The 13,485-nt window shown below is 61.9% G+C and overlaps 1 protein-coding gene across 3 annotated transcripts in view; it reads left to right on the forward strand.

The window, feature by feature from the left end:
- KIRREL1 (kirre like nephrin family adhesion molecule 1) overlaps nucleotides 1–12,918 on the forward strand; it is an 82,454-nt gene extending 69,536 nt beyond the window's left edge. For 2 of the 3 annotated variants that reach the window (XM_032845675.1, XM_032845677.1), the window contains exons 4-15: nucleotides 3,798–3,955; nucleotides 5,579–5,729; nucleotides 6,635–6,740; nucleotides 6,865–7,013; nucleotides 7,187–7,314; nucleotides 7,869–8,043; nucleotides 8,125–8,225; nucleotides 9,544–9,742; nucleotides 10,864–10,971; nucleotides 11,101–11,240; nucleotides 11,815–11,892; nucleotides 12,019–12,918. In XM_032845675.1, the coding sequence (XP_032701566.1) occupies nucleotides 3,798–3,955; nucleotides 5,579–5,729; nucleotides 6,635–6,740; nucleotides 6,865–7,013; nucleotides 7,187–7,314; nucleotides 7,869–8,043; nucleotides 8,125–8,225; nucleotides 9,544–9,742; nucleotides 10,864–10,971; nucleotides 11,101–11,240; nucleotides 11,815–11,892; nucleotides 12,019–12,495 (1,970 nt within the window). In that variant the 3' untranslated portion in view covers nucleotides 12,496–12,918. The remainder of the gene's footprint in view (nucleotides 1–3,797; nucleotides 3,956–5,578; nucleotides 5,730–6,634; nucleotides 6,741–6,864; nucleotides 7,014–7,186; nucleotides 7,315–7,868; nucleotides 8,044–8,124; nucleotides 8,226–9,543; nucleotides 9,743–10,863; nucleotides 10,972–11,100; nucleotides 11,241–11,814; nucleotides 11,893–12,018) is intronic. The other variant, XM_032845676.1, reaches the window with a different exon arrangement.
- Nucleotides 12,919–13,485: the final 567 nt, after the last annotated feature.

The raw sequence follows: 13,485 nt of genomic DNA on the forward strand, positions 1-13,485 counted from the left end.
ATGCGGGGACTGGCCCCTGCAGGAGGCAGGCTGCGACACCCCCTCTGGCTCCCTCCAGCCTGGTGCTCTCCCTCTGCCTCTGCTGGGCTTCCTCTGCCCCCTTTTGTCCTCCATGCTGTCCTGCCACTTTCTGCTGCCTTCATGTGCTCTGTTGGGCTCCCTCTTTTCCATCTCATTGCCCGAAACCAGCAACGTGGGAGAAGCCCCTGGAAGGGATGGGGGAGAGCGGAACTGAGGCCGCGAGCTTGGACACAGGAAGGTTTTACCTGGCGGGAGAGTGGGAGTGAGAAGGGGGCAGGAAGTCGTCCTTGTGTCTGGAAGGGCTGAACTGGGAGCTGGAGGTCAGGAGCCCTGGCCCATTCTGGCACTGGGACCCTGAAGGGTCACAAACCCTGGGTCTCAGTTTGCTCATCTGTAAGGCAGCATGGTAACATCAGCCTTCTCTTAGCTGCTCTGCCCAGGAAGCTGTGAACCACTAGGGCTTGGGCAGGGAGGTGTCAGGGCAACAAGGACTCTAGCCTGGGGGGAGGGGGCTCACACTTCCTCTCTCGTGAGCAAGGTGCAAGCCTGAGATCAGGGAGAGAGTTAGGTGGCCACCAGGGATGGGCATGGGGCGCCACGACAGCACCTCCCTCCCTCCTGGGTGTGTGTGAGCCCACGCCAGCCCAGGCCATCAAAGGGAACCATGAGATTCTCGGCAGTCCGTCTGTCTTCTTTTCCCTCCCTAGATGCCTCTGTTGTGGATCCTGGAGGTCCTCCTTCTCACCCAGGGGACTCCCATCCCAACAAGGAGCCCCTGGTCCTCCCTCCCCTCTCCTGCCCTAGACCTCCAGAGACAGAGCAGCAAACATGAGAAAAAGCCAGCTAAGCCCCTAGGTATGGCAGGAATGGGGCTTATAATGGCATCCAGTGGCTTGTTTTGTTCAAGAAAGGCTTCCTGGAAGGGCAATATGAATGAGGGCCCTAGACGGAAGAGTGCCGTGTTAAAGGGCTTGCAAGCCACTGAGGGAGAGCCCAGGGTGGGGACGCTGAGTGGCTCATTTGGAGGGCATGGTCTGTGTGCAGTGTGTGGAACTTCCCAGCCTATCTGGGTGCTTGGGGGGCCTGGGGCAAGGACAGCTCCCAAGAAGAAAAGAGTGAGAGGTTCACCCTTGCTCATCTCTCTCAGACCCCCTGCCACCTGCAGCCGTGTGCAGGCAAAGAAGACAGGCTACGTCTCACACGCTCCCTGTTCACCCGGTTCTGTACACCGTTGCTCACAGTACCAGTCCTAGAGACCGAGCAGAGTGGAGAGTGGCCTGCGTCCAGTGCCCGGCAGAGCCCCCCCATATGCAGCCACAGCCCTTGTCTGCCCGCCCCACTCCAGTCTGCCTTCTTCATGCAGCAGCAGCCTTTCCTTCTCCCTGCGGCAGGACTGAGCAGCGGCCTCCCACTCCCCTGCAGACACAGCGCCCACACGCAGGCCTACAGCCTCCCCCCTCCCACCCCCTGCCCTGTGGGGACGGGGGCAGGGCTCCAGGGTCCCAGGGTCAGTGGGCCTGGCCCCCACCAGCCATGCTGCTTAACTCCCTCTCCTGCCTCAGGGCACACTTCGTAACCTCTCCAAGCCTCAGGGACCTCGTCTGGCATTTGGGACCCATGGTATTTACCACAAAAGGATCAATGAAGTACGCTTTGCGGGAGTGTCAGATGCAGTCACATACGCGTGGAACTGGGCCCTTTGGTCAGCTTCCCACGAGCGGCGGAAACACTCGATCGCGTCACAGCTCACCGGCTGCATGTCTGGGGTCTCCAGTCGACTTCACAGCATCGCTGCTGGGGAAGAGGAGTCTCTGTTATTTTTAAAACTTTACAAAAGAGGAAACTGAGGCCACAGACCCACATACAGATTTGCCACAAATTATGAAAGTGTGTTTGTAAACAAGCAGCCACACGGACACGCGCCCCCTGACAGCAGAGCAGACAATTCTCCTTTGCCCCAGAAACGGAGAGAAAGATGGGTTAGCGACAGATGGATGGTCTTGCCCGAAGGAGGGGAAAGGGCCAGCGTTCCAGGGAGGGGAGAGCCGAAGGGAGGCGACGCCTTCCGTCTGACCCAGGGCGCACTGTCCCCCGCGGATGGACAGGATCTCTGCCCATCCAGGATGTCCTTCCTGGGTGATACGGCAGGTGTGACCTCGGAGGGGCCCACGCAGACCAGGAGACCCCAAGTGGGGGCTCCACATCCACGTCTCTCCTTCGTACCCCACTTGCACATGTGTACACAGGAACCGGGCAGAGCCCTAAGCAAAGAGGAGGCGGCGGGGACTCGGCTGATCTGTTGGCCCAGAGCCAGGGGTGCTGCTGGCTCTCGTCCGAGCAGCAGCGCGAACGCGGCACACGGTCACCCGGGCCTGCACACCGCAGTCCATACCCAGCGCCCCTGCTGACCTTCATGAGGGCCCCCGGGTTAGGCAGTGCCGCATCCCTGCTGAAGAGGGACTCTCCCCCGAGGGCCTCACCCAAGATCACACGACAGGTGACCAGCCGTACACAGGGGTGTAACATCAGGGCAGCTTGCTTGGAAACTCTGCTCCTCTGTGTGCATGAGTTGAGCGGAAAAGAGACGGGTGCAGGTGGTTCCTTTCTAGCAGAAACTGCAGCGCAGGACCGGCCTTTCCTACACCCCGGGGCAGCCCTGCCCGCCGTGAGGCTCTGTGGGCCTCCAGCACCTGCTCTCAAGGGTTTCCTCACCGAGCGCTCCCTGGGTCTTCCCAGAAGAAGGCAAACTAAGCCCTTTCCCACTGCTGGCCTGATGACAACGGGGGCACCAGAAGGACAGTCACCGAAATCCCAAAATCCCGCCTTTGCCGCTTTAGTCCCTTATTTACTCGTTCAGCTGCGCTCCCCGTGGACCTGCTGTCAGCCAAGTTCAGCTAAACCTCGGGCTTTCAGAGAAAGAAGCAGCCCTGCCTTCAGGGAACGTGTCCTCTCACCGTCTGAGCTTTTTGGAGCCTGTGGGGATAGGACAAGAAGAGACCTATTTCTTGGCATCAGAAATCGGGCCCACTCAATCCCTCAAGCGGTTAGCAGGAGCTGACAGTGGCCACCTCTAGGCCTGGAGTTGGTAGAAAACCAGGGAGCAGGGGACAAGAGCTTTGGTTGGGAAGGGGGCCCGAACAGCCATCCTAAGTGACACCAATATGAGGTCGGTTAGGAGCTCAGAGCCCCTGCCTGGTGCCACCGCTGGGCCGGCTGTGGCGGGAGGGCCCGTGCAGCAGGCTGCGGAAGGGACAGCAGAGGCGAGGACGCGAGAAAGTGCAGGGGTGGCTGGGGGAACCCTGTGCGGCAGGCTGAGACGCTAGTGAGCACGCTCACGGCACTTCATAGCCCTCCGAAGTGTCTGGGCAAGGAGGGGCACCGTCTTAGCTGCGCTGGAGAAAATAACCTGCCAGTGGTGATGGATGTATCTGCCAAGGGCACTGGAGGCAGGGAGTCCGTTCGGGAGGTTGCTGTGATAGACCGACTCACCGGGCTGGCCCAGGGTGAGGCACCCCTGTGAGGCCCCCGGGGTGTGAGCTGCACCCTGATCCTGGAGAGCCTAGCTCTTCCCCAGTTTGCGGATGAGTACCCCTCATCCACCAGACGGGCTGGGAAAGAACCTGCTGGGGCTGGGGGGCTGCGCTGGTGGCAACAGGTGTAGGGATTGCAAGTTTAGGCGGCAGTGGCCGTCCACGGAGCCGACGTGCAGCGGGAGGGACGCCGGCAGTGTCAGGGGCTTAGTCGCACCCTGACTGATGGCTCTAATCACCCCGCAGTCCCCCCAGAGGACACCAGGATCGATGGCGGCCCTGTGATACTGCTGCAAGCCGGTACCCCCCACAACCTCACGTGCCGAGCCTTCAACGCCAAGCCGGCCGCCACCATCATCTGGTTCCGGGATGGGACACAGCAAGAGGGCGCTGTGGCCAGCACGGTGAGACCCTGCTGCTCCCCCAGACTCCTCAGCCCCATCCCAGGTGGGCCTGACCCAGATTCGGGGGGCACAGATGTGACGGGAGAACTCGTACGTCATCTGGTAAAACCCTCATTGTGTAGCTGGGATCCAGAGGAAAGGAGGGGGCGCCTAAGTTCATGGTGCACTGGTGCATTCAGTGGCTAGCAGAGATGAAGAATAATGCTAATGCCAGATACACCGATTAAACACCTACTGTGTCCTGGGCACAGTGCATGCTAAGCTCCTAGTGGACAGTCCCTCTGGATCCTCAAGGGAGTTTCATAAGGCTGGTCTTCTCTCCAACTCACCAAAGAGGGACACCGATGGTCAGAGAGGTTGATGCCTTGCCCGAGGTCACAGGGCTGGTGCGCAGCGGAGCTGGGGTCTGTGCGTGGCTCAGGCTGCACTCCACCAGGTGATGTTCTGGGCGGCGGTGGAATGAACATCCACATCTCCAGTCTGAGGTGGTGCTTCTGCCAGCTGCGGGCAAACACACGGGTGTGCCCAGCCCTTTGCTGGGTGCCCTGGGAGACCTGCTCACCTGTGTGCCTCCGAGAGCAGCGCCAGGCAGAACCGGGTTAGCTCTGCCCTTGACAGGCTGGGTGACCTTGGACAGCTCCCTGCTCTCTGGCCTTGGTTTCCCCATTTGACTCAGGACACTCTGGCCTCAGTGGTGCTTAACCTTTTAGCACAAGACATCTGTAATTTTTCTCCTTTAGGGCTACATATTTTGAAATGTTTTGGCAACCAAACGAGCTGATTTGTTAACAGCCATTTGTCATTCACGTCCCTTCTCCAGTTTTCTAAAGACACAGATCCCGGGCGAGCAGCTGGGGGAGGGGGGAGCCTGCGCCCTGCACGGCGCCGGCCCTGCTCTGCCCAGCAGAGGCCTGCGTGTTGCTGCCGGAGAGCAGCACTGTGGTTTGCCTTGCACAAACCAGCTCACAGGTCCTGGTGACCACGTTTGGGGGCCTCAGGTCGGCCCCCACTGAGCCGGTGAGACAGCCTGTGAGCCTTCCCACTCTCCAGGGGCTTGCAGTCTGGCAGGAGAACCCCAGCACCCAGCTCACGCACAGGGCCCCTGGGGCAAAGCTGCTGTGCCCAGAGCAGGACAGACTGAGCTGGAGGGTCTTGGAGGCGGGAGGGTCGCAGAGATGGTACAGAAGAGGAGGGACTTGTGCTGCGCTGAGTCCCTGGAATGAGGCTCAGAACCACGGGGAACGGCAGGCCATGCAGAGTGCGCTCCGGCAGAAACGGCACGACACTTAGCAGCTGTGGCCTGACACGGCTCCATCAGTCGTGTGCTCGGCCCTCGTGTGTCGTGCTCACTAGCGGGAACTGTAGGTCCTGGAGGGCAGATGGGAACTCACCGCATTTTCTGTTCAGTTTTTCCGTACACTTAAAACTTCTCTAAAAAATAAAGTCTATTTATTTTAGAGTCTATTTATTTTAAGAGGCTGGGGCTGGGGCAGGGGTGGGGAGGGCTGCAGTTCCGGTTAAAGGCCTCCTGCCCCTCCAGCGCAAGCCCATCTCTGCGGGGTCATCCTGATCGCAGTGTGGGGGGCTGTAGCCTGACCCGGTCTCCCACTTGTCCCACCCCAGGAGCTGCTGAAGGATGGGAAGAGGGAGACCACCATCAGCCGGCTGCTCATTAACCCCACAGACCTGGACATTGGGCGCGTCTTCACCTGCCGCAGCGTGAACGAGGCCACCCCCACCGGCAAGGAGACTTCCATCGAGCTCGACGTGCACCGTGAGCAGGGGTCCTGCCGCGGCGCTGGGGGGAGGACTGGGCTAAGGGAGAGAGTGTGGGGCGACCTCGGAGAAGCCCCAAATGCTGGTCCTCCGGGGGCTTGGGGGAGGCACGGGCTGTGAGTCAGGCAGCTCCTGGAACCCAGCAGGAGACTTGGGCTGTGACTTCACCTCTCTGAGCCTCAGCTCCCAACTCTGTGTACGTGAGAAAAATAAAACACGGGCCTACGGTGTCTTCTCTGAAATTCCAAACTAAATCCGATTTGCTGGTAAAATGTGAACTAAGGTTCTCCACGGTCTCTTACTTAACCCGTATCTCACTATGAGGTGTTGCCCAGACCCCGCTGGGGGTCTTACATAGCAAATGGTCTGTGCACACCAGCACCTTTCTAAAATTGGGAAAACTCCAAATTCTGAAATACATCTAATCCCCTGGGGCTCAGAGAAGGGACTGGCGACCCGTTGCCATCTGTCGGGGCTGGGGGAGCACTTGGACGAGACAGTGTCAGAGCAGCCAGCATGGAGCCTACTGCTGTGTGGGGGGTGCTCAGTACAGCCCCTCCACCCAGAAAAGGGAGGGAATGGGCAGGGGCCGGAGATGCCCCACCTGCTCCCCTTTCAGTGGGCCCCACCAGGCTGCCCTGACTCCTCGAAGCCACTGTGCACTTTACATCCCCTAAGTGTCCCTTAGGCGGCAGCCTGGGTCCCAGCCCCCTTGACAGCTCCCTAGCCCGGCCCCCTGGAGGCTCCCTGGGGTAAAGTGAGGAAGATGCCTTCTTACTGGCCCTGGTTCTCTCCTCACTCCAATTCGCAGATCTCTGCACAGGGAGAGGGCTGGGTGTGTGGGTTAGGAAGAGAAAGACACTTGAGGGACAGAAAAGACCCTTCCTGTCCCCTGCCTTGCAGACCCTCCCACGGTGACCCTGTCTATTGAGCCGCAGACGGTACAGGAGGGGGAGCGCGTCATCTTCACGTGCCAGGCCACAGCCAACCCTGAGATTCTGGGCTACAGGTGCAAGGCGTGGGGGCTGGGGACAGCCTGGGCCGGGAGTGGGGGCTGCCGGGGCCATCGTGCCCCCGGCCGTGGGTGAGAGTCGTCCAGGGCCTGATCCTCCCCCACGCCGCCTTTACCCCAGGTGGGCCAAGGGCGGCTTCTTGATTGAAGACGCCCACGAGAGTCGCTATGAGACGAACGTCGACTACTCCTTCTTCACGGAGCCTGTGTCCTGTGAGGTCCACAACAAAGTGGGGAGCACCAACGTCAGCACCTTAGTGAACGTCCACTGTGAGTGCTGCCCGGGCAGGGACCCCTGAAGGGTCAGGGCTAGGGCGGGGGCTCCGTGAAGCCAGGACAGGCGACAGGCCCGGGAAGTGGCAGGGCAGCGGAAGGAAGAGAAGGTCGGCCGGCGCGCAGCCCCGACGAGACCGAGGCCCTAGCCAGTGCTCTCTTCCACGCAGTTGCGCCCCGGATTGTAGTTGACCCCAAGCCCACGACCACAGACATTGGCTCTGACGTGACCCTCACCTGCGTCTGGGTGGGGAATCCCCCCCTCACCCTCACCTGGACCAAAAAGGACTCAAACATGGTAAGACGCTTGCGGCCCGTCTGGAGCGCCGGGAGGAAGGAGTCGGTCCCAGGTGGGAGAGCGGGGGTGGGGCGGGGCAGGTCAGAGCCACAGTGTGTCTAGGGTCTTGGGATTTGAAGGAGGAGGCCAGTGCTTGGGATCAAACCCTCTTCTTGCCGTGGAACAGCGGGCGGACCCAGTGGCCGTGGGAGGGACACGGGGACGTAGGTGTGCGTGGAGGGAGGGAGGGGTTTCTGCAGCTCTGCAGACCCCTGCGTTAGATCGTTTGGGCTGGAATTGCAGGAAGAGGGATGTCAGGGTGAGACTCCCTGTCTTGCTTGGCAGGGAAAGTTCTAGAACAGACCCTCCGCGAGGCTGCGTTCTCTGAAGTCACCGCAGCTCCGGCTGCCCTCGCCGGCCTCTGCCCTTCGCAGCCCACCCTAGTGGAGACCGCGGGCCCCAGTGAGACCCTTTTTAGAGTCAGGGGATGCGGCCTTTGCCCTTCCGGGAATTCACTTGTGGCCCTTCCTGCTTTCTTCCCAATGCCTCCGATGCGGGGCCCCGCTTGGACCCAGGGGCCCAGGCCTCCTGGCTCCCCACCCGAGGCTGCTCTCTCTGCCCAGGTCCTGAGTAACAGCAACCAGCTGCTGCTGAAGTCGGTGACCCAGGCCGACGCGGGCACGTACACTTGCCGGGCCATCGTGCCTCGGATCGGCGTGGCCGAGAGGGAAGTGCCCCTTTACGTGAACGGTGAGCGGCCTGCGGAGCTGGGCCTGGGCAGGCAGGTGCTGCCCCGTCCCGCCGGCCCTGACTGCGTCTTCTTGCTCACAGGACCCCCCATTATCTCCAGCGAAGCGGTGCAGTATGCTGTCAGGGGCGACGGGGGCAAGGTGGAGTGTTTCATCGGGAGCACACCACCCCCGGACCGCATCGTGAGTGCTGCCTGAGCCCCGGCCCGGGCCCCGGGGGCTACGTCCCTCTGCCCGCATCCCTGCTCACAGGACAGCCCCTCCTCTCTCACCTGTCACATGGCCCTGAGCCAATTACTTAGTGTTTCAAATCTCCGTTTTGTCATCCACAAAATGGGGTCAGTATCCCTGCCTGGTTGGGTGGCTGTGGGGCGGCCGTCGTGACAGGTGCGAGAGGCCGGGGCTGCTCTGTCTGCCTCATCTCCTTCCCTCTCCCAGCCTCCCTCCACCCCCTCCCTGGCCTCCACCCTGCCCCTGGGCTCCCTGGCCCTCTGCCCCCTTCTGTCTTCCTCCTCCGACCCGCTCCCCCTTCCCCCTCCTTTCTCCTCTTCCCCACACCATGCTCCATTAATTCCTCCCATGACCATTAACCGTCAAACCCCTCATCACATTTAATGACCATTTGGCTAACTCCAGGGCTGCCCAGGGACACTTCATTACCACGGCCGCCTGGGTAGCAGGCGGCTTGGCTCCCGGGGGGCTTCCCATGCAGAGCTAGGAGGATTGATCCCTGGAAAGGAGCCAATGCTCAGCCACTCCCCCTCCCTCGGGCTCCACTCAGGGAGGGGACATGAAGGGGGTGTCCCAACTGGGAAGTCAGGGATGGAGAAGGATGGGGATACCCCTTTTCTGTGAGAGATCTTCCCTGTTTTAAGAGTCTGGAGATGGGTCTCCAGAACCCCCCAGGTGGGTTCAGGTGGGTCTGCCTGCGGGTTGGCTAAAGGTGAAGCTAAAGTCTGAGTCATGAGCGGGACAAACTTTGGGCATCCAACTCCAGCCTGGTCCTCTGCTTTCACAGATGAGGACCTGGAGGCCCAGAGAGGGGGAGGGAGGCCACACAGGGGCTCGAGGGACAGCCAGGCTCAGGGCCCAGTATTGACTCCCCATCCAGGACATCAGGGGCTACCAAACACTGGTTCACCAGCCCAGCCACATCTACATTGGTGGAATTCTTATAAAAATAGAGAATCTTGGAGCTCTCCCCTGGAGATGCACATTTAAGACTTAAGCTCCAAGAATCTGCGTTTTAAAGAATGTCCCTCGGCATATTGGCCCGTTCCTGGCACATATCTCCATCACACTGGGAGCCACTGTTTCCCTTAGACTGGAGATCCCATGCCAAGGTTTGAGGCAAGAGGGTGACTTGGGTTTGTTGCAGGGTGAGTGCTGGGCTGGGCTGAGGGATGCACAGGACACATGGGACAAGAAAGCCTGGAGTGTCGGCCACCAGCCCCTTCCTTACACCCCCGTGCCTCCCCCCTCCCCCACTCTCTCCACCCAGGCCTGGGCCTGGAAGGAGAACTTCTTGGAGGCGGGCACCCTGGAGCGCTACACGGTGGAGAGGACCAACTCGGGCAGCGGCGTGCTGTCCACGCTCACCATCAACAACGTCATGGAAGCAGACTTTCAGACACACTACAACTGCACGGCCTGGAACAGCTTTGGGCCCGGCACGGCCATCATCCAGCTGGAGGAGCGAGGTGACTGTGGCTGGGGTGCGGGGCCGCTGGGGGTTCTGCTCCCTCCTCTCTCCCTGGCAGTCCTCATGGGGAGATGACTCTCTCAGGGGCCTGCCCTCCAGAGCCTGCGCTTGTGCTCAGCTGGGGAAACCCACCCCCTTTTCCCAAAGTGCACTAGCTGCCCCTCTGCGCCTTTGCCACACTGTGCACAGCTGTGCACAAGATGCCGTCCCAGCCCTTGAGGGGCTGTTGGGTCAGAACAGAGTGGGGAAGCGAAGGACTTCAGGTGGGGAAAAATCGGATGCTTCGTGGACGGGTGACCTCCCTGGGTTAGCATGAGGGTGCAGAGAGAGGAGGCACGTGGCGGGCGCCCTGCAGCTAGTGGTTCCCGCCTCTTTGAGAACCCTTCGTCTGCTAGGAGGCACGCGCTTCCTCCCTGAAGACAGTGCATGTAGAAGGAGGCATTGCCTTTGACTTTGTTGGACGCTCTGGGAGGGAGAAAAAAGTGGGGGCTTCCGTCCTGTGTGTCTTAGCTGAGAGCGCCAGCAAGGGGGTGGTGGGGAAGAACGAAGTGGAGGGAGTATGGTAGGACCCAGCGAGGAGCGTAAGGACGTCCCACGGATCTGATCCATCCAGGACTGCCAGGAAGGGAGAGTTCACTGGAGGAGGTTCCCTGGGTCCTGCTTAGCTCTGGGGAGCAGGGGAGCCAAGGAGAACTGTTTGTGCCCTGGGAGGGCAGGTGCCGGTACTGCCCTGGCCAGGTTGAGGAGGTGGGGAGGTGGAGATGGGGGGCACACGGGTGGCAGGTCTGAGTTTGTGGAGACGGCTGAGCTCAGAGCATCCCAGCCCAGGAAGCCAAGGCCCAGCCTCGCAGGCAGGTGGGCTGCAGAGGGGTGGACGGACACCCAGGGCCAGGGTCATGCTGTGTCACGGCTGCAGGGAGGGGACATGGCCATGCTCCCAACTTGGATTAAGCTGAAGCTCAGGCCTAACCCCAGACCCAATGCAGACCTTCCTCTCCAACTCCGCCTGACTTGAGGCAAATGCCGTTCCCATCCATGGATGCCGGCGGGGCTCTGATGCCTGGTCTTCAGGTCCCCGTGAGCCACCGGCCTCACCCCAGCCTTCCCTTCTCTCTGAAGAGGTGCTGCCCGTGGGCATCATCGCCGGGGCCACCATCGGCGCGGGCGTTCTGCTCACCTTCTTCTTCATCGCTTTGGTGTTCTTCCTCTACCGACGCCGCAAAGGCAGTGAGTCCGGGCCTCCTACCCGCATGCAGCTCCCACCCTCCCCTGCCCGAGCAGACAAGCCCCGTGGCACCCCCAGCCCCCAGGGTCGGCCTGCAGAGGGTAGCATCCACGCTGCCCTTTCCTGTGCAGGTCGCAAGGACGTGACCCTTAGGAAGCTGGACATCAAGGTGGAGACTGTGAACCGTGAGCCACTTACCATGCATTCAGACCGGGAGGATGACACCGCTAGCGTGTCCACTGCAACTCGGGTCATGAAGGCCATCTACTCGGTGAGGGTCCCCCTCCTCCTAGCCTGCTCCCAGCTCTACTAACCACCTTCTGTCTTCCCTCTGATGATGGGCTCTGATCCTGCCACACCCACACCCACACACACGCTCCCACGTGCTCACATGTGCACACACAGGCGCACATGTGCTCGTGCACATATGCACACGCGTGCACGCACACGTCCTCCCCAGGCTAATTTCCGTGCCACAAAGGACAGGCAAGTGGGACCTTCCGTAGGCGGGGGCTTGGCTCTGTCCTTTCCACACAGTCAGACTTGGAAACCCCTAGAAGTTTTCTGATCCAACTGCCGCATAGCTCAGAGGAGGAGGAGACAGTCCCAGGGAGGGGCTGTGACACACCCAAGGTCACATTGTGTGTCAGCCATAAAACCGCTGCCAGGTCGGATCTCCGACCTCTTCCCGTGCCCTGCGCCCCAGAGCCTCTCCCGGGCTGGGCTCACACTCAGAGCCTGAGTGTGCCCGGGGCCCCAGACCCCGTGGGCGGCCCTGGGCTTGGGGCGGGGCCGGCGTGGGATGAGAACGGCCCGGCCCTGACGCCCACCCTGCGGCTCCGCAGTCCTTCAAGGACGACGTGGACCTGAAGCAGGACCTGCGCTGCGAGGCCATGGACACGCGGGAGGAGTACGAGATGAAGGTGCGCGCGGGGTGGGCGCGGGCGGGCTGGGGAGGAGCGGCGCGGGCTCCCCGCGGGCCCCGGCAGGTGCACGCGGCCGGTGCACCCGGCCGCGCCCCCACCGCGCCCCTCGCCCCTCGTCCCCAGGACCCCACCAACGGCTACTACAACGTGCGCGCCCACGAGGACCGGCCGGCGTCGCGGGCCGTGCTCTACGCCGACTACCGCGCCCCCGGGCCCGCGCGCTTCGACGGGCGCCCGGCCTCCCGCCTCTCGCACTCGAGCGGCTACGCGCAGCTCAGCTCCTACAGCCGCGCCCCCGCGTCCGACTTCGGCCCGGAGCCCGCCGCCCCCGGGCCCGCCGCCCCGGCCGGCGCCGACTCGGCCAGCACGCTGTCCTACGAGAACTACGACAAGTTCAACCCGCACCCCTTCCCCGCGGCGGCGGGCTACCCCACCTACCGGCTGGGCTACCCGCAGGCGCCACCGTCGGGCCTGGAGCGGACCCCGTTCGAGGCGTACGACCCGATCGGCAAGTACGCCACGGCCACCCGCTTCTCCTACACCTCGCAGCACTCGGACTACGGGCAGCGGTTCCAGCAGCGCATGCAGACTCACGTGTAGGCCCGGGGCCGGCCGGGCGCCTCTGCGGGGCAGAGGACGAGGCTGTCACAGCCGTTCCCTGATATTCAGGGGCGTTGCGCGTCGCTCCCGGCCCGGCCCAGCCTTCGTCCTCCGCCGCCGGCGCGGCAGGTGGGGAGCAGGTCTCCCGGAAACACCCCTTCCCGAGGATGGTGCTCTGTGCATGCCCCAGCCTCCTGGGCCTGCCCTTCCCTCTTCTTCGGGAGGACGTGTCTCTTCCGACCTGGGCTCTCTCCTGGCCCCAGCACGCGGACAGGGAAGCGGAGGTTGTGGAGAGCGGAGGGGACACTTTTTAGCATTCCCATTCTGCCCCACCCCTCTGGTCTCCCCTAAGTGGACAGGGGTGTGTGACAATGAGCAGGCTTTGGCCTAGGGGGGCACGCAGTGGGGGCGATGGGAGGGGTCTCAGGCGCAGATATGCGGAGACGCCTTTCCCCGGGGCCCCCTCTCCGTCCTTTGCATTCCTACCCCGGCGGCATCTCTCCTCCCGCGGCTGCGGAAGGGACCTCGGGTTGATTTTAGCTGTCCACCGAACAGCCCTGGCACTGAGTTCAGATCCAGCCCTCATTCAGCTGGGATCAGAGGGCCAGCTGTCCTGGCTGCTCATTGTGGACACCTGTGGGCAGAGGACCCAGATTCTCTGTCCTCTGTGCAGAGCCCGCAGGTTAGATCAGGGTCCCCGTGGAAAAAAGAAGGTGGGGGAACCCTGCCCTGACACACCAGCAGGAAGCCCGTGCGCTACAAAGCAGTTTCCAGAACCCGGTCTAGAGGAGCCCCTTCCTTCCCCAGCCTGTCCCGCATCCTGGCTTTAACTCTTGAGCCTGACTGGGGAGTGGTGGTGAGAGGGTGGGATGCCTCAGGCTATTTTTCAAAGACAGCAAAAAACAATGAAAACCTCACTTGGGGAGGGAAAAAAGGCTGTAGGGAATCCCCCGCCCAAAGTCCCAAAGGAAAGGGAAGGGGACACCTGTT

This window comes from Lontra canadensis, unplaced genomic scaffold (assembly GCF_010015895.1).
Source record: "Lontra canadensis isolate GAN:19392208 unplaced genomic scaffold, GSC_riverotter_1.0 scaffold168, whole genome shotgun sequence".
NCBI classification, from domain to species: Eukaryota; Metazoa; Chordata; class Mammalia; order Carnivora; family Mustelidae; genus Lontra; species Lontra canadensis.